Source organism: Dipodomys merriami, unplaced genomic scaffold, assembly GCF_024711535.1.
Source record: "Dipodomys merriami isolate MVZ:Mamm:240054 unplaced genomic scaffold, mDipMer1.0.p SCAF_644, whole genome shotgun sequence".
In the NCBI taxonomy this organism is placed as follows: Eukaryota; Metazoa; Chordata; class Mammalia; order Rodentia; family Heteromyidae; genus Dipodomys; species Dipodomys merriami.
The window spans coordinates 431,392-455,947 of record NW_027206229.1 but is presented as its reverse complement, the minus strand read 5'-3'; the positions used below and the strand labels follow the sequence as shown (position 1 = coordinate 455,947).

General features: G+C 42.5%; 1 protein-coding gene across 3 annotated transcripts in view; it reads left to right on the top strand.

Annotated features, from left to right (window-relative positions):
• The window catches only part of LOC138815514 (histone-lysine N-methyltransferase ASH1L), a 143,033-nt gene extending 119,622 nt beyond the window's left edge, over positions 1 to 23,411 (top strand). For all 3 annotated transcript variants that reach the window (XM_070004973.1, XM_070004974.1, XM_070004972.1), the window contains 13 exons: positions 11 to 168; positions 3,253 to 3,405; positions 4,153 to 4,207; positions 4,290 to 4,422; positions 5,124 to 5,372; positions 5,916 to 6,002; positions 7,588 to 7,678; positions 9,990 to 10,128; positions 10,246 to 10,418; positions 12,339 to 12,505; positions 17,623 to 17,663; positions 19,797 to 20,095; positions 22,098 to 23,411. In XM_070004973.1, the coding sequence (XP_069861074.1) occupies positions 11 to 168; positions 3,253 to 3,405; positions 4,153 to 4,207; positions 4,290 to 4,422; positions 5,124 to 5,372; positions 5,916 to 6,002; positions 7,588 to 7,678; positions 9,990 to 10,128; positions 10,246 to 10,418; positions 12,339 to 12,505; positions 17,623 to 17,663; positions 19,797 to 20,095; positions 22,098 to 22,189 (1,837 nt within the window). In that variant the 3' untranslated portion in view covers positions 22,190 to 23,411. The remainder of the gene's footprint in view (positions 1 to 10; positions 169 to 3,252; positions 3,406 to 4,152; positions 4,208 to 4,289; positions 4,423 to 5,123; positions 5,373 to 5,915; positions 6,003 to 7,587; positions 7,679 to 9,989; positions 10,129 to 10,245; positions 10,419 to 12,338; positions 12,506 to 17,622; positions 17,664 to 19,796; positions 20,096 to 22,097) is intronic.
• Positions 23,412 to 24,556: the final 1,145 nt, after the last annotated feature.

Here is a 24,556-nt window from a genome sequence, read left to right as displayed (position 1 = left end):
CCTTTTTCAGGAACTTTGTATTAAAGCATCATGTATTCTTGGTCCGAAACTGGGAGAAGATTCATCAGAAACAGGAGGAAGTAAAGCACACCAGTGATAATATTCACTCAGCATCATTATATTCCCGTTGGAATGGCATCTGCCGAGATGATGGGAATATTAAGTCTGGTAAAGCATAGAGAATTTTTCATTCCACAAAATTATCCCAAAAATTAATACATTATTTTCTTCTATTAAAACATGTAGTATGGACCAGATTACAAGTATTAATCAATGATGATATATCTGTCACAACTTTTCCATCATGTCTTCAACTTCCTTGTGCCTACTCTACAAAATTAGGAGAAATCCCAAACATTGTATATAGTCTGAAATAGTCACACAATATGTGAGATAGACAGTGGGCCTTCTGTATTGTATCCTACCTAGAAAATACCTGCATATCAAGTAAACAGTGATGCCAAATTGAATATGGGTAGAAAAACTCCATCCCTATAAACTTAAAGACTTTTTTTTTTTTTTGGGTCGGTCGTGGGGCCTGAACTCTGGGTCTGGGCACCATCCCTGAGCTCTTCAGCTCAAGGTTAGCGCTCTACCACTTGAGACACAGTGCCACTTCCGGCTTTTTCTGCTTATGTGGTGCTGAGGAATCGAACCCAGGGCCTCATGCATGCAAGGCAAGCATTCTAACCACTGAGCCACCTTCCCAGCCCTTAAAGACTTTTTTTGCTACATTCACATCAGCACTTTTATACACAAAGCTTCAGGTTTCCTATTTCTGAGTCAACGATATTAACACTTCCTACTTCATCTACTTTACAGACCAGAGTAAAATATGAGAAACTAACTTGACCTTTCTAACTGAAAATAAAGGGTCCATAAACCAAGTGCCAGTGGCTCCCACCTATAATCCTAGCTACTCAAGAGTCTAGGTGTGAGGATCACATTTAGAAGCCAGCCCTGGCAAGAAAGTCCAGGAGACTTATCTCTAATTAACTACCAAAAAAGCCAGAAGTTGTGCTGTGACTCAAGTGGTAGAGCACCAGCTTTTTTTTTTTTTTCCAGTCATGGGGCCTAAACTCTGGGCCTGGGCGTTGTCCCTGTGCTCTTCAGCTCAAGGCTAGCGCTCTACCACTTGAGCCACAGCACCGCTTCCGGCTTTTTCTGCTTATGTGGTGCTGAGGAATCGAACCCAGGGCCTTATGCATACAAGGCAAGCACTCTACCACTGTGCCACCTTCCCAGCCCCGAGCACCAGCTTTGAACACAAAAACTCAAGGACAGTGGCCAGACTCCTGAGTTCAGGACAGGTGCTCGCACACACGCTCACACTCACACACACACACACACAAAATAAGGTCTAGAAACCATGTTTTTTAATTGCTTTTCCCCTCCAAGGTAAAATTATTTTGTATAGTGTATGAAATAATATGCTAAGGGGTAACTTAATAGATTAAGAAAGTTAGCCAGGGCTAAGAATGTGGCTTAGTGATAGAGTGCTTACTTCCTCAGTGCAACATAAACAAAAAAAAGCCAGAAGTGACACTGTGGCTCAAGTAGTAGAGTGCTAGCCTTAAGCAAAAGAAGCTCAGGGACAGTGCCAGACGCTAAGTTCAAGCCTCAGGACTGGCAAAAAAAAAGAAAAGAAATTTAGCCAAGTCCAGTAGTTCAGGCCTATAGTCTTATCAGGAGGTTAATCTGAGTATCATCTCAGTTTGAAGCTAGCCATGGCAGACAAATCTGAGATCTCCAGACATGTTGTCTCTAGTTAACCAGCAAAAAAGTCAGAAGTACAGGTACAGGTCAAATGTTCTGCAGCCATGACAAAACAAAATAAAACAAAAAAGGCAAGAGCTTGAAGCTCTGAGTTCAGACTCAGTACTGGCTGGCACAAAAAGCAAAAGAAGGGTCTGGGAAGGTGGCTCAGTGGTAGAGTGCTTGCCTTGCATGCATGAGGCCCTGGTTTGATTCCTCAACACCACATAAGCAGAAAAAGCCAGAAGTGGCACTGTGGCTCAAGGGATATAGAGCGCTAACCTTGAGCTGAAGAGCTGAGAGACAGTGCCCAGCCCAGAGTTCAGGTCACACAGCCAAAAAGAAAAAAAAAAAAGCAAAAGAAATTTACCCCAAAAGCTAGTAGTATAGCTCAAGTGTTCCAAGAGCATGCCTAGCAAATGTGAGGCCCTGGGTTTAATTCCTGGCATCACAGAAAAAGAAAATTGAAAAAAGAAATATACCCAAAGCCTTATATTCATTCAGTATATTTGAATTTTGATATCATTTCTTTGAATTCACACTCTAAATAATTCAAGTCTTCTAATATTCATTTGCCAGGTACTGAGGTAACCACATTGAAAGCATTACCTCAGCCAGACACAATGACTCCCATAATCCTAGCTATTCAGGAAGTTGATATTAGAAAGTTTCTTGGTTCAAAACTTGGTGCGAAAGAGAGGTTCTTCCTTTTTAAAAAAAAATTGCCTTTTTTAAAAAAATTATTGTACAAGGGCTTTCAATTCAATCCACCAGTTTATGAGTATAATATATCTTGATCGTGGTTACTCCTTCCATCATTCCCCCATCACAACCAGTAGAAAGCTGGGCTCCATCATTTGCATTTGTCATTACAGTTATGTAGGAACTATAATCAATCAATCTCACTTAATCTGCATACTTTACTAATGAAGAAAGTACCATCACTATTTTAGTTTAGGCTAATCACATAATAAATATTGAAGCCAGAATTCACATGCCAGCAAACCCATTTTGAGTCCAGATTTCCAAGTACTGCACTATACACAATTTGGTTCCTCATGAAACATTTGTTTCTATGGTAGATGCCAGTGTTTTCCAGTTTTTCTTTTTTTTTTTTTTTTTTTTTTTTTTTGGTCCGGTGGTGGGGCCTGAACTCTGGGCCTGGGCACTGTCCCTCAGCTCTTCAGCTCAAGGCTAGCGCTCTACCACTTGAGCCACAGCGCCACTTCCGGCTTTTTTCTTTTTGCTTATGTGGTGCTGAGGAATCGAACCCAGGGCCTCATGCATGCAAGGCAAATGCTCTACCACTGAGCCACCTTCCCAGCCCCTCCAGTTTTTCTTTAAGAAGAAAAAGAACTGTATATCCACTAGCTCTACTTAATGTAATTATTTAATCACAATAAGAAAAACAGCAAATGGCAGGAATCCTTTGGGAAAGAGAAAGCCATATATAACATTTCCCATTTCATGAAACTAATTTTCACTTTCTCCTTCCAGATGTCTTCATGACCCAGTTCTCTGCCCTGCAAACAGCTCGATCTGTTCGCACAAGGCGGTTGGCAGCTGCAGAGGAAAATGTTGAAGTTGCTCGGGCTGCTCGTCTGGCCCAGATCTTCAAAGAGATCTGTGATGGTATCATCTCTTACAAAGGTGACCATAACACTATCCAAATTCATTCTTGTGGGCTGAGAAGGTGGCTCAGTGGTAGAGTGCCTCCCTTGCATGCATGAGGCCCTGGGTTCGATTCCTTAGCACCACATAAGCAGAAAAAAAGCTGGAAGTGGGGCTGTGGCTCAAGTGGTAGAGCACTCGCCTTGAGATGAAGAGCTGAAGGACAGTGCCCAGGCCCAGAGTTCAGGCTCCACGACCAACAGGAAAAAAAAATCATTCTTTTTTTATATCAGTGCTGTTATCTTAACATATTCAAGACCACTGGGTACTCATTCACCCCTGTAATCCTAGCTATTGAGGAAGCTGGGATCTGAGGATCACAGTTTGCAGCCAACCTGGGCAGTGAAGTCAGTGAGACTTTTTTTTATCTCCAATTAATCAAAAATAAATAAAAGCGAAAGCTGGGTGCCAGGGGCTCACACCTGTAGCTACTTAGGAGGCTGAGATCTGAGGATCACAGTTCAAGCCTGCTGGGGCCAGAAAGTAAGACTCTTATCTACAATTAACCACCAGAAAACCAGAAGAGGCGCTATGGCTCAAGGAGTAGAGCACTAACCTTAAACAGAAAAGCTCAGAGAAAGCACCCAGGCCCTGAGTTCAAGCCCCAGGACTGGTGCGCGCATGGGCACGTGCAGACACACACACACACTAAAATAGAGAAAATGGAACTAAGATTTGTCTGTCTTGTGTGGTACTCTTTCTACTAAGCCATGCATCTTGTTGCAGATTCTTCCCGACAATCACTGGCAGCTCCACTTTTGAACCTCCCCCCAAAGAAGAAGTAGGTACACATTTGTGATAATTATCCAAGTTTTAGAAAAATACTTAATGTACCAGATTGACATCCTGACTTTGTATTCCAGGAATGCTGATTATTATGAGAAGATCTCTGATCCTCTAGATCTTATCACCATAGAAAAGCAAATCCTCATTGGCTATTATAAGACAGTGGAAGCTTTTGATGCTGACATGCTCAAGGTCTTTCGGAATACAGAGGTATTTTTCACTGCCTTCAAACTCAGATTTAAGTTTGGTCTGAAATTGTAGAAGTTTTAAGATTTTTACCTCTTTTCAAAGATTTTTAAATTTTTTAAAAGATTTTTACCTCAATCTTCATATTTCTGATTAGGAAAGGCAATCATTTCTATTAAGTACTTCTGGGAGGGTTATTACAGTGTACAATCTTATATTATCGAGACATTGTAGCTAGGCACCAGTGGCTCACACCTGTAATCCTAGCTACTCAGGAGGCTGAGATCTGAGGATTACAGATTGAAGCCATGCTGGACAGGAAGTCCATGATACTCTTTTGTCGCTATTTAATGGTATAGAAAAATCTATTATCCAAAATGGGAGAGTTAAAAAAAAAACTTTGAGCTGGGTGCCACTGACTCATGCCTGTAATCCTAGCTACTCAAGAGGCTGAGATCTGAGGATAGAGGTTCAAAGCCAGCCCTGGCAGGAAAATCCGTGAGACTCTTTATCTCCAATAAACCACCAGAAAACCGGAAGTAGCACTGTGGCTCAAGTGGTAGAGCACTAGCCTTGAGCTGAAGAGCTGAGGAACAGCGCCCAGGCCCAGAGTTCAAGCCCCACAACCAACAAAAACAACAACAACAAAAAAAACTATGCTACTTTTTCAGTTGTATTTTTGAGCCAAATCAAGAAAATCTAACATTTTCTTTTGTTTTCTTTAGAAATACTATGGGCGTAAATCCCCAATTGGGAGAGATGTTTGCCGCCTCCGAAAGGCCTATTACAATGCCCGGCATGAGGCATCAGCACAAATTGATGAGATTGTAGGAGAAACAGCAAGTGAAGCAGATAGCAGTGAAACCTCAGTCTCTGAGAAGGAAAATGGGCATGAAAAGGATGATGATGTTATTCGCTGTATATGTGGCCTCTACAAGGATGAAGGCCTCATGATCCAGTGTGACAAGTGCATGGTGAGGGTTAGAAGGTGAAGCAGAATCCTGGTCCTGATGAGCATGGTGACCATCTTCAAGGAAGCAGCCCATGTTTCTGTTGGCTTGATTTGAAGGCTTTTTATGGTCTAACTTAGCTTTGTTATCCCTCACTGCTCACCATATTGCTTTCTTCTTTTATCTACTTCATTTATTCCTTCTTTTTCTGCCTCCATTTTTCTGTCCATCTTCCATTGTACACTTCTCACATAATCTGAATCAAAAAAGATAGTATTCAGGATTTCCAGTGTTTTACCTGGAAAAATATTAGGGATAGTTTATAACCTGAATACCCCCTCTTATGTATTTCTATGTGTATATTTACACATATTCACATATAACTTCTGATGGAGGAGCCAAGGGCTGGATTTAAACCACAGTGTCCTAACTTTAGAAATATGAGCTCATTGCCATATATGTAAATGTAGCCATGAATCTTACAGGATTATAAATCTTAGCCCCTAAGACTTCTCTCAATAAGGTTAAAATCCCCCTGTCATTCCTCAACTGTACCTTTTTCCACAGGTGTGGCAGCACTGTGACTGTATGGGAGTGAATTCAGATGTGGAACACTACCTTTGTGAACAGTGTGACCCAAGGCCTGTGGAAAGGGTAAAATATCCTCTAATGAAATTATGATCTATAAGTAGGAAATATAACACATGCTCCTACTATGCAAATTCCTTGGATATTCATTCTTTTCATAGGTTTGTTTTCCTTTTCTTCCCTCCCCTTCCCCCACCCCCCAGCATTGGGCTTATAGTCAGAATCTTAAACTCAGGTGTGTTTTTTTGTTTTGTTTTGTTTTGTTTTGGGGGGTTTTTTGGGTCCAGTCGTGGGCCTGAACTCTGGGCCTGGGCACTGTCCCTCAACTCTTCAGCTCAAGGCTAGCGCTCTACCACTTGAGCCACAGCACCACTTCCAGTTTTTTTCTTTTTGCTTATGTGGTGCTGAGGAATCGAACCCAGGGCCTCAGGCATGCAAGGCAAACGCTCTACCACTGAGCCACCTTCCCAGCCCCTAAACTCAGGTTTTTTATTGTTGTTGTTGCTGTTGTACTAGTCCTAGGGCTTGAACTCAAGGCCTGAACACTGTCCTTGAGCTTGTATAAGCTCAAGACTAGTATTCTGCCACTTGAGCCACAGCTCCACTTCTGGCTTTTTTGGTGGTTAATTGAAGATAAGAGTCTCAAGATCTTTCCTGCCAATGCTGGCTTTGGACCATGATCTTCAGATCTTACCCTCCTGAGTAGTTAGGATTATAGGTATATGCCACCATAACCAACACACTCAGTTTTTTCAACTTTACATTGAGTATAATTATTCTTACCCTTTGTTTTTTTTTCAGAAGCATGATCAAAGGAAGAATAAAATAATTAGAAATCTATGGAAAAATACTTAGAAATCTGTTAGAAAAGTTTTTCTAATTTCTGTCCATTTTACAAAAGAGGATTCATTTATAAAATCTCGAACTTATTTTCCCCCCTCAAAGCTTGCACTCTACCACTGGAGCCAGAGCAAAATCTGGAACTTTGTACTGTAAATACCATCTATGAAAAGATGTAAAAAAGGTCTGTGAAAAAAAGCACTGGACTCAAAGTGCTTTACAGGAAAGAAGGCCAATGATTTGCCCAACTTTTTAAAGGGCCATTTTCTCTGTTGTCCATTTTAACCTAATTTAACTCTTATACTAAAGTTTATACCAATTTTTTAAAATAGTATCTTGTCTAGGTACTCTCTTATTTGTGTGATCTTGGACAGAATCACCTGTAAGAAAGAAAGGATTTAAACAGCATCTCTATCAATAGTGCTGTTGTCATATTTAGGTGGGCAGCTTTTCATTGTGAGGGATGCATTGCAGAATGTTTGGATTTCCTGACCTTTGGACACTAACTATTAGTAGCGTTCCCTAACATTGCAATAATCAGAGTCCCCCTTCATACATTTTCATATCTTCTAGACTGCACAGAGCATCTGCACAGTTAATGCTTCATAGAACATTGTTGGAAATAGTCTGTCAATTTTGTCATCTACCTTCACTTTTCCAGATTTAATTATTCTAGTTGTTTTTGTGTTGTTTTCATACATATAGTGTGTTGAAATGACTTTTAACACTTAAGTCTTAAATGGGAATTTCAGGTTTGTTTGGGGTTTTCTTGTCCTTAAAAAAAGTAGGCTTAACATATTCTGCTCCTCAGGAGGTACCCATGATCCCTCGGCCCCACTATGCTCAACCTGGCTGTGTCTACTTCATCTGTTTGCTTCGAGATGACTTACTGCTTCGTCAAGGTATGTATATAGGCACTCACTCTACTTGTCAAAACTGACCTTTCTAAACAGTAGAAAGTACCTACTTGGGGCTAGGAAGGTGGCTCAGTGGTAGAGTGCTTGCCTTGCATGCATGAGGCCCTGGGTTCAATTCCTTAGCACCACATAAGCAGAAAAAGCGAGAAGTGGTGCTGTGCCTCAAGTGGTGGAGTGCTAGCTTGAGCTGAAGAGCTGAGGGACAGCACCCAGGCCCAGATTTGAAGCCCCACAACCAGTTTTTTTGTTTGTTTGTTTGTTTGTTTTTAAAGGAAAGTACCTACTTTCAGCTGGACACTGGTGTCTCATACCTGTATTCCTAGCTACTCAGTAGGCTGAGGTCTGAGGATCATGGTTTAAAGCCAGCTCAGACAGGAAACTCAGACTTTTTTTGTTGTTTTTGTTGGTGGTGGTGGTCACAGGGCTTGAACTCTGGGCTTGGGCACTGTCCCTGCACTTTCAGCTCAAGGCAAGTACTCTACTACTTGAGCTACACCACCACTTCTGGTTTTCTAGTGGTTCATTGGAAATGAACCCTGCCCGGGCTGGCTTTGAACTGTGATCCTCAGATCTCAACCTCCTTAGTAGCTAGGATTACAGGCATGAGCCACCAGCACCCAGCTCTATGAGACTTTTTTTTTTTTTTTTTGTACAGTCATGGGGCCTGAACTCTGGGCCTGGGCGCTGTCCCTCAGCTCTTCAGCTCAAGGCTAGTGCTCTACCACTTGAGCCTTAGCGCCACTTCCAGCTTTTTTCTTTTTGCTTATGTGGTGCTGAGGAATCGAACCCAGGGCCTCAGGCATGCAAGGCAAGCTCTCTACCACTGAGCCACCTTCCCAGCCCCTGTATGAGACTTTTATCTCCAGTTAAGTACCAAGAAAGCTTGAGTTATGGGTCAAGTGATAGAGCACTATCCTTAAGCAAAAAAAAAAAAAAAAAAACAAGGACATCACTCATGCCCTTAGTTCAAGCTCCAGGCCCAGCACAAAAAATGAAAAGTGTACCTACTTTCTTCACAGTAGTTATTGTCCTATATAGCCTTTAATAAATCTTCATACCTTGTGCTTACATTTATCATCCCTCTACCATATAATACTAATTTGAATAGAGAAGTTGCCAAGTGCCAGTGGCTCACACCTGTAATCCTAGCTACTCAGGAGGCTTAGAACAGAGGATCGGCCGGGCGCTGGTGGCTCACGCCTGTAATCCTAGCTACTCAGGAGGCTGAGATCTGAGGATCATGGTTCAAAGCCAGCCCGGGCAGGAAAGACCGTGAGACTCCTATCTCCAATAAAAAACCACCAGAAAACCAGAAGTGGCGCTGTAGCTCAAGTGGTAGAGCGCTCGCCTTGAGCTGAAGAGCTGAGGGACAGTGCCCAGGCCCAGAGTTCAAGCCCCATGACCGACAAAAAAAAAAAAAAAAAAAAAAGAACAGAGGATCGCAGTTTGAAGCCAGCCTGTGCAGAAAAGTCCCCATGAGACTCTTATCTCCAATTAACCACTCAAAAATTGACTCAAAGTGGTAAAGCATTAGCCTTAATCAAAAAGAGCTCAGGCAGCACCCAGACCTTGAGCTCAAGCCCCATGACCAGAAAACAACAACAAAAGACAAGTTCACAAAAAATTAATTTTAGTCCAGCCCAGCTGAAAGGACCAAAAGCTAACTTTAGGAAAAAAAAAAAAAAAAGGCTGGGTGCTGTTGGCTCATGCCTATAATCCTGGCTACCCAGGAGGCTGATACCTGAGGATTTCAGTTCAGTAGGGAGGAAAGTTCATGAGACTTTCACCTTCAGATATGGAACTGTGGTTCAAGTAGTAGCGTTAAGCAAAGCTCTGGGACAGCACCCAGTACCTGAAGTCAAGCCCCAAGAACAGCACAAAAAAGAAAAAAACTAGAAAAAATACACTCTCATAGTTTAGAATTGTTATCATCATTAAACTGCTGGTTTTATTTATTTTTTTTTTTTTCCGGTCGTGGGGCCTGAACTCTGGGCCTGGGCGCTGTCCCTCAGCTCTTCAGCTCAAGGCTAGCGCTCTACCACTTGAGCCACAGCACCACTTCTGGCTTTTTTTCTCTTTGCTTATGTGGTGCTGAGGAATCGAACCCAGGGCCTCATTGCATGCAAGGCAAGCGCTCTACCACTGAGCCACCTTCCCAGCCCTAAACTGCTGGTTTTAATTTTTTATATTTATATTGTTTTAGATTATGAATACTTTTATGTAGATACTAAATGAGATAAATGGGTGCCTAAAAGAATTTATCATTTTAACTCTCCTCTGTTCTTTTGTTTTCTAGGTGATTGTGTGTATCTTATGAGGGATAGTAGGCGTACCCCTGATGGCCATCCTGTCCGGCAGTCCTATCGACTCTTGTCTCACATTAACCGAGATAAACTTGACATCTTCCGAATTGAGAAACTTTGGAAGAATGAAAAGTATGTGCTGAGGTTCTATCTCTTTCTTCTAGCTGTACCCAATACCCTACCAGCAGAGCTGATACTCTCTAGGATCTTGCCAATTAACTAAATCTCCCTCTCATTTTACCTTTTTAGAGAAGAACGGTTTGCCTTTGGTCATCATTATTTCCGTCCCCATGAAACCCACCACTCTCCATCCCGGCGTTTCTATCACAATGAATTATTTCGAGTGCCACTCTATGAAATCATTCCCTTGGAGGCTGTAGTGGGGACCTGCTGTGTATTGGACCTTTATACATACTGTAAAGGTAAATGATGTAGGATAATTAAGAAATTACTTCATATGCCTTATTCATAGGTCAACATAAATCATCCTGTTCTCTTCTTTTTTTCTGTCTTTCTTTGGGTATGTGTGTGTATGTGTGTCTGGGGGAATGGAATTGAGCCCAGAACTTCACACAAGCTAATCAAGCAGCTTCCAATGATCTGTACCCACACTTGTCCATACTAATTTTTTTTTTTTGGTCAGTGGGGCTTGAACTCTGGGCCTAGGCGCTGTCCCTGAGTTCTTCAGCTCAAGGAAAGCACTCTACCACTTGAGCCATGGTGCCACTTCTGGCTTTCTAGTGGTTAATTGAAGATAAAAGTCTCAAGGACTTTACTTGCCTGGGTTGGCTTTGAACCATGATCCTCAGCTCTCAGCCTCCTGAATAACTAGGATTATAGGCATGAGCCACCGGCACCCAGCCCATACCATTCTTAATGTCTGAGTTCATTTCCCTAGTACTTTAGTATTGTGTACTAATTTCAAGATCTAACTCTATCACATTTTAATTTCAAGATCTAACTCTGTCACATTTTGCTTGTGTGCTCTTGGGCAAGATATTTAACATCAATTTTCTAGTTTGAAACGGGATTAGTAATTCATTTATTTTAAAGATTAATCTACAACCGCCCCTTGCTCAATTTATTACTCAGATTTAAAACATATCACATAAGCTGGGCACCAGTGGCTCATGCCTGTAATCCTAGCTACTCAGGAGGCTGAGATCTGAGGATCGCAGTTCAAAGCCAGCCTAGGCAGGAAACTCTATGAGACTCTTATCTCCAATAAACCATTAGAAAACCAGAAGAAGTGGTGCTGTAGCTCAAGCAGTAGAGCGCTTGCCTTGAACTGAATAGTGCAGGGACAGTGCCCAGGCCCAGAGTTCAAGCCCCATGACCAACCAAAAAGAAAAAACAGGAATTAAGCCAGGTGCTGGTGGCTCACGCCTGTAATCCTAGCTACTCAGGAGGCTGAGATCTGAGGATCAAGGTTCAAAGCCAGCCCAGAGGGAAAAGTCAGTGAGACTTTTATCTCCAATTAACCACTAGAAAACCTGTGCTGTGGCTCAAGTGGTAGAGTACTTGCCTTGAGCTGAAGAGCGCAGGGATAGCACCCAAGCCCAGAGTTCAAGCCCCACAACGGACAAAAAAAAAAAAAAAAAAAAAAAAACCCACAGGAATTACACCCAAGCCCTGAGTTCAAGTCTCACAACAGACAAAAAACATATATCACATTTGATATGTTAGTTGTCATTATTATAGAATTTAGTAACCTATCTTTTTCTCCCAGCATAATAGCAAATAGTCCAAAATAATATATGTTCCATTTCATATTGACAAACTGTTTGCAGCTCTAGGACACCAGTGACTCCTTCCAGTTGTGCCTCCCTCATACTTGCACTTCTTGTCTTTTCTCATAACTCCTTTTTTTTCAGTGCTGGTCCTGTCCTTTTGTACTCAAGGCCAGTGCTCTACCACAGCACCATTTCTGGCTTGTTGGTAGTTCATTGGAGATGAGTCTCACAGACTTTCCTGCCTGGGTTGGCTTTAAACTGCAGTCCTCAGATCTCAGCCTCCTAAATAACTAGGATTACAAGTGTGACCCACTGATGCCTGGCTTTCACAAACTTAATCAGAAACCCCTACAATTCATTCTATATATCTGGTCTCTCCATTCAGTGTTAATCCATTTTGTTTTTATATTCTGTCTCTATTTTGGAACCTAGTATATAGAAATTCACCTTTCTTCTGGAACTATCAAATTCTTCAACTTCTCTAAATAGCTACAGTGTTTCCTCCTTTTATGAGTCGAGCTGTTCTCCCAGAGGTATTTGGTGGCCTCTGTGCAGCTTAGATGAAGAAAAAAGGAAATCAGACTCTTTTAACCATGTTTGGACTCACAGGTAGACCCAAAGGGGTGAAGGAGCAAGATGTATACATCTGTGATTATCGGCTTGACAAGTCAGCACACCTCTTTTACAAGATCCACCGGAACCGCTATCCTGTTTGCACCAAACCTTATGCCTTTGATCATTTCCCCAAGAAGCTCACTCCCAAAAGAGATTTCTCAGTAAGTCACCTTCTTTTCTTAACACTACATGTTAGGACAATCTGGCTCATGCATGGATGTCATAGTAACAATCTTCAAATGCTATCTGCTTTTTTTGTCCTGTTTATATGTCAGACTGGGAAAATCTCCAGCTTCTGAGACAATTCAACTGCATAAATCCATTGTCTCACATACATTTCAGCAGTCTCTTCAATTCAGGGCTATTCCATCAATGAGTTTTCTTTGTTTCCTCACCTTTCCTAATGTCCTTTTGATTTCATGTTAGTTTTCTGTTTGTTCTTCACATTTAAAATTTTAAGAAGCAGTGGGCGCTGGTGGCTCACACCTGTAATCCTAGCTACTCAGTTGGCTGAGATCTGAGGACAGCAGTACAAAGCCAGTCCAGGCAGGAAAGTTCGTGAGACTCTTATCTCCAATAAACCATTCAGAAAATCGGAAGTGGTGCTGTGGCTCAAGAGGTAGAGTGCTCTCCTTGAGCTGAAGAGCTGAGGGACAGCACCCAGTCACAAAGTTCAAGCCCCATGACCGACCGACTGAAAGAAAAATCTTAAACTGAGAGCTGATGGCTCACTCCTGTAATCCTAGCTACTCAGGAGGCTGAGATTTTAGTATCGAGGTTCAAAGCCACCCCAGGGGCTGGGAAGTTGGCTCAAGTGGTAGAGTGCTTGTCTTGCATTCTTGAAGCCCTGGGTTCGATTCCTCAGCACCACATAAGCAGGAGGGGAAAAAAAAAGCCAGAAGTAGCACTGTGGCTCAAGTGGTAGAGTACTAGCCTTGAGCTGAAGAGCTGAGGGACAGCGCCCAGGCCCAGAGTTCGGACCCCACGACCAACCAAAAATAAAAAATAAATTTTAAAAAAAGCCAGCGCAGGCAGGAAAGTCCGTGAAACTCTTTATCTTAAATAAACCACTTAGAAAACTGGAAGTGTCTCAAGCCATACAGCACTAGCCTTGAGCTGAAGAGTGCAGGGACAGGGCACAAGCCCAGAGTTCAAGCCCCACTACCAACAACAACAACAAAAAAAATTAAGCAGACAATAGCAAGAATTTTGAAAACTTTTTGATTAAAATAATTTGTTCAATTAAAATAATTTTAACACAGTTAAGAAATATAAAAAACATGATCATTACATGAGATTGGAGTAGGAAAACAACATTAAGTCCCAAGGGTAGGGTAGAGAGAGGGGCACTCTTCTAATCTTAGCAATACAGACAAGAGGATCTAGTTTCTAGTATCTGAGGATCATGAGCCAAGGTGGAGGCCCATACCTCTAATCCTAACTACTCAGGAAACTTAAGATCTAGGATTGTGGTTCAAAGCCAACTCAGACAAAAAAGTCTGAGACACTCCTTATCTCCACTTAACTAAAAAGCTGGAAATGGAACTGTGGCTCAAGTGGCAGAGCACCTGAGAATAAACAGGCTCAAGAATAGCATCCAGGCCCTGAGTTTAAGCCCTAGAATTCGCACCAAAAAAGGGGGATCATGAGTTTGGGGCACTGTCTCAAAACAAAAAAAAAAGAGCCTGAACGTGGCAGTACACTTTATAAATCCTAGCCACTCAGGAGACAGAGAAAGGAGAATCACAGTTTGAGACCTGCTCAGACAAAATTTAACAGCCAGGGCTGGTCACAGTGGCTCACAAATATAATCCCAGCTACGTGGCTACCTAAGCATAGGTAAGAAGATTGAGATCCAAGACCAGCCCTGGGCAAAAATGTGTGAGACCCTATCTGAAAAATAACTAAAGCCAAATAAAAGGGCTGAAGACATGGCTGAAGTAGTAAGAGACAGGAATTCAAACCAAAAAAAAAAAAAAAAAAAAGCAGTCAAAAAAAGAAGTATAAGAAAAAAGCCAGGCACTAATGGCTCACGCCTGTAATCCTAGCTACTCAGGAGGCTGAGATCTGAGGATTTAAGTTCAAAGCCAGCCCGTGCAGGAAAGTCCGTGAGACTCTTATCTCCAATAAAAACCACTCAAACCAGAAGTGGCGCTGTGGCTCAATCAGTAAAGCACTTGCCTTGAGTTGAAGAGCACAGGGACAGCGCCCAAGCCCAGAGTTTGAGCCCAATGACAGACCAAAAAAAAAAAGAATCAAGAGTTTGAGGCCCAGCCAATGTGCTAGTGGTCCATGCCTGCAATTTTAGCTACTCAGGAGGCTGAGGTCTGGAGAATTGTTGCTGCAAGCAGCCTAAGCAGAAAAGCCCAAGAGACTACTCTATATTCAATTAACCAATAAAAGCCCCAGCTGGATATGTGGCTCAAGTGGTAGAATGCTATTGAGAAAGCCAATTGAGGGCTGGGAAGGTGGCTCAAGTGGTAGAGCGCTAGCCTTGAGCTGAAGAGCTGAGGGACAGCACCCAGGCCCAGAGTTCAGGCCCCATGACCGGATCCAAAAAAAAAAAAAAAAGCCAATTGAGCCCTGAGGTCAAGGCCCTGAGTACCTCAATACCAGGAGAGAAAAAAAAGTTTGAGGCTAGGCTGTGCTATAATACCAAAACTGTTTCAAATACTTAAAAATAGGTAGGCAGGGGGCTGGGAAGTTGGCTCAGTGGTAGAGCGCTTGCCTTGCATGCATGAGGCCCTGGGTTCGATTCCTCAGCACCACATAAGCAAAAAGAAAAAAGCCGGAAGTGGCGCTGTGGCTCAAGTGGTAGAGCACTGGCCTTGAGCTGAAGAGCTGAGGGACAGTGCTCAGGCCCAGAGTTCAGGCCCCACAACCGGACCAAAAAAAAAAAAAAAATAGGTAGGCAGAGTTTACATATAATAACTCAATAATTTATAAAAATCTGAGTGCTGGTGTCTCACACCTATAAATCCTTGCTACTCAGAGGGGTGAGATCTGAGAATCATGGTTCAAAGCCAGCCTGGGCAGAAAAGTTCTTCAATAAACTACTCAGAAAAAACTGAAAATGGCAATGAGGCTCAAGTGGTAGAGTGCTAGCCTTGAGCCCAAAGAGACTTAGAGACAGACCCAGGCCCTGTGTTCAAGCCCAAGGACTGGCAAAAAAAGAAGAAAAAGAAAATACTTACTATTTTTTTAGTTTTTTGGGTCCGGTCGTGGGGCCTGAACTCTGGGCCTGGGCGCTGTCCCTCAGCTCTTCAGCTCAAGGCTAGCACTCTACCACTTGAGCCACAGCGCCACTTCCGGCTTTTTTCTTTTTGCTTATGTGGTGCTGAGGAATCGAACCCAGGGCCTCAGGCATGCAAGGCAAGCGCTACCACTGAGCCATCTTCCCAGCCCCAGAAAATACTTATTATTAACATCTTTATTTCAGCCTCTTTTTCTTTGAAATTGTTGGGAATATAGGCTGATAATTTTCATCCATTATTCCATGAAGATTTTGGAATTCATCATTCATCTCTTTGCTATGATAAAACCTCAAATGACAGGCTCTTCATCTTTGAATTTTCTTTTACTTGGAATGTTAATCTGCTTTCCATCACTGTGCAAAAACATCTGAAATAATCAATTTACAAGATAGCAATATTTAAGCCGGGCGCTGGAGGTGCTCATGCCTGTAATCCTAACTACTCAGGAGGCTGAGATCTGAGGATTGAGGTTCAAAGCCAGCCGGGGCAGGAAAGTCCATGAAACTCTTATCCCAGTAAACCACCAGAAAACCAGAAGTGGTGCTGTAGTTCAAGTGGTAGAGTGCTGGCCTTGAGCTGAAGAGCTGAGGGGGAAAGAGCTCAGGCCCAGAGTTCAAGCCCAAGAACTCTTGATCTTCCTCTTCCAGACTCACAAATGCAGTGATTATAGGCCTGCACCACAGTACTCAGCTCACAACCTCAATTTTAACTATTTCAAAGGTAGAGTATAGAAAGTTGTGAGTTTAGAGCCTGGGAAGGTAGCTCAGTGGTAGAGTGCTTGCCTTGCATGCATGAGGCCCTCCTGGGTTCGATTCCTCAGCACAACATAGCAAAAAGAAAAAAGCCAGAAGTGGCGCTGTGGCTCAAGTGGTAGAGCGCTAGCCTTGAGCTGAAGAGCTGAGGGACAGCGCCCAGGCCCCAGAGTTCAGGCCCCATGACTGGACCCCCAAAAAAAAATAAATAATGAAAGAAAAATTTTTAAAAATAAAAGAAAATTATGAGTTTATTCTTTTTTTTTTTCGTCGGTGGTAGAGCTTGAACTCTGGGCTTAGGCGCTGTCCTTGAGTTCTTCAGCTCAAGGCGAGCGCTCTACTGATTGAGCCACAGTACCACTTCCGGTTTTCTAGTAGTTTATTGGAAATAAGAGTCTCACGGACTTTCCTGCCTGGGCTGGCTTTGAACTGCGATCCTCAGCTCTCAGCCTTCTGAGTAGCTAGGATTACAGGTGTGAGCCACCGGTGCCCGGTGCCTGGCTTTGAGAAAATGATTTTCTTTTTTTTCTTTGTAAGTTGTGGGGCTTGAACTCAAGTCCTGGGTACTGTCCCTGAGCTTTTTCGCACAAGGCTAGCACTATATACCACTTTGAGCCATAGCATTACTTCTGGTCTTCTGGTGGTTATTTAGAGATAGGAATCTCAGACTTTCTTGCCCAGGCCAGCTTTGAACTGCAATCCTCAAATCTCAGCCTCCTGAGTTGCTTGGATTACAGAAGTGAGCCACCGGTGCCTGGCTTGGGAAAATTATTTTTTAGGTTTTTGTTGTTGTTTTGTGTGCGTGTGTGTGTGTGTGTGTGCGTGTGTGTGTGTGTGTGTGTGTGAGAGAGAGAGAGAGAGAGAGAGAGAGAGAGAGTGTGTGTGTGTGTGTGTTTTGGGTTTGGCTTGGTTTAGTTTGGTTTTTGTTTTGCTGAGCCTAGGGCTTAAACTCAGGGCCTGGGCACTGTCTCTGGGCTTCTTTTGCTCAAGTCTAGCATTCTACCACTTGAGCCACAGGGCTTCCAGCTTTTTCTGTTTATGTGGTACTGAGGAGTCAAATCCAGAGTTTCATGCATGCTAGGCAAGCACTCTACCACTAAGCCACCTTCCCAGTCCCGGGAAATGATTTTTAAGAAAACATCTGTGCCCTGCAGAACTTCTGACCTTAAGACATAGTCTTCAGAATACCTCCCTTACCCTGAGTGACTCCAAATCAGGTCTGGTTTTGCCAGTTTCCACAATATGCTTACCTATCTCTTTTCTTCTCTGCAGCCTCATTATGTCCCAGACAACTACAAGAGGAACGGAGGGCGGTGAGTCCTAGGGGCATGTGAGAGATCCTAAGGGATTTGCCATTTTAAATGGAGCAAGAAAACCAGCAGCTCACCACTCAGTTTCACTGCTAGGAATGGGTAATCTCTGCAGAGTAGCCTGATACCAACATTACTGTAGAAAAACTGGGATTCAGTAAGCTGTGGTTCCATGTTCAACCTTAGGGACTTCCCTTGGGACTTAGGGAAGATTGCTGAATATAGAGGTCAGAAAAGGAGAAACAAGATTTGGAGCAAGCCGGGCGCTGGTGGCTCACGCCTGTAATCCTAGCTACTCAGGAGGCTGAGATCTGAGGATCGCGGTTCAAAGCCAGCCCGGGCAGGAAAGACCGCGAGACTCCTATCTCCAATAAACCACCAGAAAACCGGAAGTGGCGCTGTAGCTCAAGTGGTAGAGCGCTCGCCTTGAGCTGAAGAGCTGAGGGACAGCGCCCAGGCCCAGAGTTCAAGCCCCACGACCGACAAAAAAAGAAAAAGATTTGGAGCAAACTCAGAACTGTGTAAATTTAGGAATTTCCCTTTTGGGATTAAGAGGATGATGGCCTTCAGCAGTCCTCTATTTAACTCTCCTATCTGATGGGTGGAATAACTCAAATGTTAGAGTACCCACCTAACAAATTTGGGACCCTAATTCAAACTCCATTTACCACTAAATAAATACCCAATACTGGTGTCTCATGACTATATAATTCTAGATATGAAGGAAGCTGGCCAGGCAGAAAAGTCCATGAAAACCATGAAACCTCATCTTCAATTAACTAGCAAAAAGCCAGGCTGGAGGCATAGCATAAAAGAAACATGTATTCAAGCCCGCAAGCAAAAAAGGAAATTTCTGTTTTCGATAGCTCTGCAAGCTTTCCCCAGTGTCTTATACTGTGTCAGTTCTTGGAGTTCTATTATAAAGAGTGCCCAAGAGCTGGGTGCCGGTGGCTCACACCTGTAATCCTAGCTACTCAGGAGGCTGAGATCTGAGCATCAAGATTCAAAGCCAGCCGGGGTAGGAAAGTCCATGAGACTTATCTCCAATTAACCACCAGAAAACCAGAAGTGGCGCTGTGGCTCAAGTGGTAGAGTGCTTGCCTTGAGCTGAAAAGCTCAGGGATAGCACCCAGGCCCAGAGCTCAATCCCCACAACCAACAACAAAAGAACAAACAAAAAACCAGCAAAGAGCTGGGCTGAGACATGGCTCAAATGGAAAAATGCCAATCAACCAAGCAAGCAAGCTGAGCAAGTATGAGGCCTTGAATTTAAAATTGTTATACTAACGGAGAGAGGAATTATACTAACAGAGGAAGGGAAGGAAGGAGGGAGGGAATGAAAGGCTAATAGTTGTAGAAAAGAAATCCAGGAAAGAAATTCCACCTACAAACATATTACTAGCAAAGTACCCATGGCTCACGCTGTATTCTGAGCTATTCGGGAATCTGAGATCTGAGGATCACAGATTGATGCCAGCCCAGGCAGGAAGTTTCATGAGACATTTATCTCCAATTAACCACCAAAAAGCCAGAAATGTGTTGTGGCTCAATAGCCTTGAGCAAAGCTAAGGGACAGTTCTTAGGCCCTGTGTTCAAGCCCAAAGACCAGCACAACAATTACAATAACCCTTAGTTGGACTATGACTATCACAAGCCATACTTATATGTATTCATGAAGCAATTTAAGTAGGTTACACAATTTTACTAGCTGTTTTTAAATGGGTTTCTATCACATTATTTGTTATTACAAAAGCAGAAAGGTTTAATTTTAAAAATAGAAATAAAATTTCAGAGAAAAGTAGTATTTTGTACAGCCATAATGAAGTGAAGGTTGTAGTCAAATTTTTGTTTTTTAATAATATTTTATTGTAAAAGTGATACACAGAGAGGTTACAATTACTTAAGTAAGGTAATGAGTATATTTCTGGTCAAACAGTGTTTTCTCCTCCCTCATTTTCTCCCACTTTCCCTCCCTCAACCCTGACTCCCCTCCTCAAGTTTTGTTTTTTTTGTTTTGTTTTGTTTTGTTTTTCTTAGCCCCTAGCCAAGGCTAGAGATCTCAGATCATGCTCTTTACTGCTTCCCTCTGAGCACTTTATTCAGCCTTGCCTTAAATTCACATATCGTTTTTTGCAGATCATCCTGGAAATCAGAGCGCTCAAAGCCACCCTTAAAAGACCTGGGCCAAGAGGATGATGCTCTGCCCTTGATTGAAGAGGTTCTAGCCAGTCAAGAACAAGCAGCCAATGAGATTCCCAGCCTTGAGGAGCCAGTACAAGAAAGGACCACTCCTGAAGTCAGTGAGGGTGAAAAAAAAGAGGAAAGTAGTCAAGATTCCCAATCTGTATGTACCCCTGAAGAACGACGGCATAACCAACGAGAACGACTCAATCAGATCTTGCTCGGTCTTCTTGAAAAAATCCCTGGAAAGAATGGTAAGAACAATCAGGCCCACATCTAGGGTTGAAGATAAAGGAGAAATCAGGCACAGAGGCTTACAAGTATGATCTCAGCTACTAAAGAGTTGGAGATCTAAGTTGGGCATCTGTGGCTCATGCCTGTAAGCCTTGCCCCTGAGATCTGATCAGGGATCAACAGTTTGAAGCCAGCCTGGCAGGAAAGTTTTTGAGACTCTCATCTCCAATTAACCACTTAAAAGTCAGAAGTGGAGCTGTGGCTCAAGTGGTAGAGTGCTAGCTTTGAGCAGAATAGAGCCCAGGGACAGCGCCCAGGCCCCGAGTTCAAGCCCCCGGACTGGCAGAAAATAAAAATGATGGCGATCTAGAGGATCATGCTTTGGGGGCAATGTATACAGCAGTTCTCCATTTTAGTAAAACATCTAGGTAGCAGTTATCTGTAATCCCATCTTTGCAGGAGGCATAGGTAGAAGGTTCATGGTTTAAGGCCATCCATGGGCAAAAGCTACCTGAAAACTAAATCAAAAAGTGCTGGGAGCCAGGCGCTTGGTGGCTCACATCTGTCTGTGTCCTAGCTAATCAAGCGGCTGAGAAGCTGGGAGGCAGTGGCTCATGCCTATAATCCTAGCTTCTCAGGAGACTGAGATCTGAGGATCGAGGTTCAAAGCCATCCTGGGCAGGAAAAAGTCCATGAGACTCTTAACTCCAATTAACCAGCAGAAAACCAGAAGTGGCGCCATGGCTCAAGTGGTACAGCACTTTCCTTGAGCTGAAGAGCTCAGGGACAGTACTCAGATCCAGAGTTCAAGCCCCAAGACGGACCAAAAATAAATAAATAAAAAGAGGTTGAGATCTGAGGATCGTGGTTGGAAGCCAGCTTGGGCGGGAAACTTGGTGAGATACTTTATCTCCAATAAACTACTCAAAAAGCCCAAAGTGACACTGGCTCAAGTGGTATTGTGCTAACCTTGAGCAAAAGAAGCTCAGGAACAGAACCATGCTTAGAGCTAGGTACTGAAGGCTCACCAGCCTTGAGCAAAAAGCTAAGGGACAGTGCTTAGGCCTTGAGTTCAAGCACCAGTAGCAGCACAAAAAGTGGGGCCAGGGTGGGGGAGGGAGGTGGGAGGGATGGCGCAGGGAGGCTAGGAGTGTTGCTCAAGTGTTCAAACACTTGGCTAGCAAGCTCGACCCTGAGTTCTAACCCTAATACCACCAGTACCATCAAAAACAAGGGCTGAAGCCAGGTTCCAAAGGCTCACACCGGTAATCCTAGCTATTCAGGAGGCTGAGATCTGAGGATCATGGTTCAAAGCCAGCCCTGGTAGAAAAGTCATGAGCATGGCTGGGAAGGTGGCTCAGTGGTAGAGTGCTTGCCTCACATGCATGAGGCCCTGGGTTCAACTCATTAGCACCACATAAGCAGAAAAAACCAGAAGTGACACTGTGGTTCAAATGGTAGTACGCTCGCCTTGAGCTGCAGAGCTGAGCTGAGGGACAGTTCCCAGGCCCAGAGTTCAAGCCCCATAACCAACAAAAAAAAAAGGGGGGGGGAGTTGAGGGAGTAAAAAGGAACACTTTTTTGTTATTGCTTTGTTTTGTTTTGTTTTTCTGGTGTGGAAGCACTCTACCACTAAGCTATATCCTCAGCCCCTTGAACAACTTCTAATTTGGAGGCCAGTATGGAAATTGTTCTAAGCAAATATATAGCTCTTCCATTCATAGGCCTGCCTTAAGTTACATCTTCACAATAAACCTAGGAAGCCAAATGATTTCCTTTGTAGAGAATCATCTGTTGGGGAGATAGGGAATAACTCAGTCAGTAAATAACTTATATACTTTTACTACAAATCAGCACAAAATTTGATCCCACCATTTTTGGGGGAAGGTGGAGGTGGGAGAGAAGAGGAGTAAGGGAAGGGAAGAAGGAAAGAAAATAAAGAAAAAAGTGTTCCTTAGAGCTCAAATCTGGGAAAAGGATGTGAGAGTGGTATTTGATGATCTTCCTTGGTTCTGTTTTCAGCCATTGATGTGACATACTTGCTGGAGGAAGGATCAGGCAGGAAACTTCGAAGACGTACTTTGTTTATCCCAGAAAACAGCTTTCGGAAGTGACATTCTCAGTATGAGAACTTCAAGCATCTGGGATCCAGTGGAGCTTCTCAGTCCTATCTCCTGCTCTCTGGGTGTGGGCCAGGGCGGGGAAAGGTCCATTCAGGCCAGGGAAGGGGGTCATGTCGTTGACATTAGGTACTTAATAAACCTTGGAGCTAGTGGAGAGTAAGAGGAAGAAAATCTGTCTGAGACAGTTGAGTTTAATTAATTTTCCTCTCCATTCCTTCACCCTAAAGGTTAATAATGTTAGAGGAGAGGACCACATTGAGAAAAACCTGAACCTATTGGTACTAAACAGCACTTGCTTTTCCCTTTAGCTTGGGTGTTTCTGGATCATCCTCTGATCCTACAGGCACTACTAAGAAGCTGCTTTTCTATACCCAGGTATACTCAAAATCCACAAGGAAAGGGCTAGGATCCCTAGCCCTACCCTGTCTGTTCTCTATCAGCTCTAAGAGCTACCCCAGAGATTTTAAAACAGATACAGTAGCTGGGGCCTCTTCTAAGACCTTGACTAGGAAAGTTTCTCTCTTCTTTCTTGCCCTACTAGGTCTAAGTAAAACATGAGTTGACAGCTCAAAGCACTTGTAATTGCTGCCCCTCTCCCTACCTCTACTCCCCAAAATGGAATCATGGGATAGGGGAAGGCCCCTATGGGGTCAAAGGGTAGTACTTGTAACTTTTTGTTTTACCCATCATAACCTGCCAAACATATTTTTTCTAATGAGAAGCCAAGTCCCTGCCAGCACACCTGCTGTTTTTGATGCTCTGGTTCTTGTGTGTCTGATGTGCTGTGCAAATGAAGATTCATTTAAAAATAAAATTAGTTTTAAAACTACATAAAAGAACTCTACATTTACCCTCAACAAAAATCACTACATAAATTGTTCAGCAGTATTTACCTATTAGAGTATTTGTGCTAAGTGTAGATTATCATTTAAAAACACTACTATTATTTTCTTAATTGTATAGCTTTTGGTGTTCATCTAAAAAAAGATAGTGTGTTCTCCACACCCCTAGTCCCATCTTCCTCCATCCTCCTGAAGTACTTTGTCATCAGGAGGTATATCCAGGGTCTCCTTCCTTCCCATTCTTTTGACCAGAAGTTTGCAGACTATTGTGTCTCTTTAAAAGTAAAATTTAAAAAGCTTTGCTTTGTCTTCTCAGACATACATATGCATATACATTTTAGATGTTCTTATAAAAGAGGTTTTTAAATGTGCCAAGTTGTATGTGTATATATATATATGTGTGTGTGTGTGTGTGTGTGTGTATGTATATCTATAGGTATATAGATATACATACATACATGTATATGCTGCGTGATTGGTAAGCAATACAATAGTAAACATGTTCCCATTACTTTTTTCTAATATTGGACCAATGCTGTCCTAATTGTACATTTCCCCTTATGATAATGACGCTCTGACTCGTTTAGATAGAAACATTGACCACCTTCCATTCCATTAATTTTTTTTCCTCTTCTTTCTGTCATTCTTAAGAAAAAAAAAACAAAAAAACGAGATAGGGGACACCATAGATCCTCTTGAGCAGAGAAAAAGCAAAATAAGTATTTTATTAAAAAAAGAAATTAAGAAAATAGTTTGGAGTATTTTCTTACTGTAGAGAAGCACTGTACAATAATAAGAGACCTGGGTATAAGATACTCATGTGTGGAGCTGGAAAAATCGCATGTCCAAGCCCGTTTGAGTGGTTTCTTTTGTTTTTCATTGCAGGGAGTGGGAGGGAGGGAGGTGGGACTAGGGGCACTTTGGGATCTCCTTTTAGTCAAAAGCAAGAAAATGACAAGAAAGAGATTAAATTCAATGTTTCTTTAATAGTGTTAAACACTAAAATTTTAAAAAAGAAAAAACAAACTTTGTAAAACATGAGAACAGAAGCAAAAGACACTACGCTCTGTCATTTTATCTTTCTTTTGTTGAAAGACTAAAAACCGAAATGTTTTTTAGACAATCAAATGTTAGGTAAGTGCAAACACTTGTTTTTTCTTACTGGTGTAGAAATTAATGCCTTTTTTATTTTTCAGTTATTTTATAATAAAATAAAATAACCCTCCAGCTGCCAGGCGGGTTTTGGTGTTTGAAATGCGGGGCAAAAGCACTACATCACTGCAAATAGATACAGTTAGTCTGCATGTCTGTAGGCTGTGTGATTGCGGAAAATATAAATGCTGCTAATATATTCCTTTTTACAAAAGCATATCTAAATAGATGATTGTTTTGATGTTAATCTTTGTAAATTATGTATTACCAATTTTAACATTGGATGTAATTGCATAAAAGCTTGCATCTCAATTCTTGAAAGTCTAGTATTAAATGGAAAAAAAACTTTTCCTAACTGTGGAGT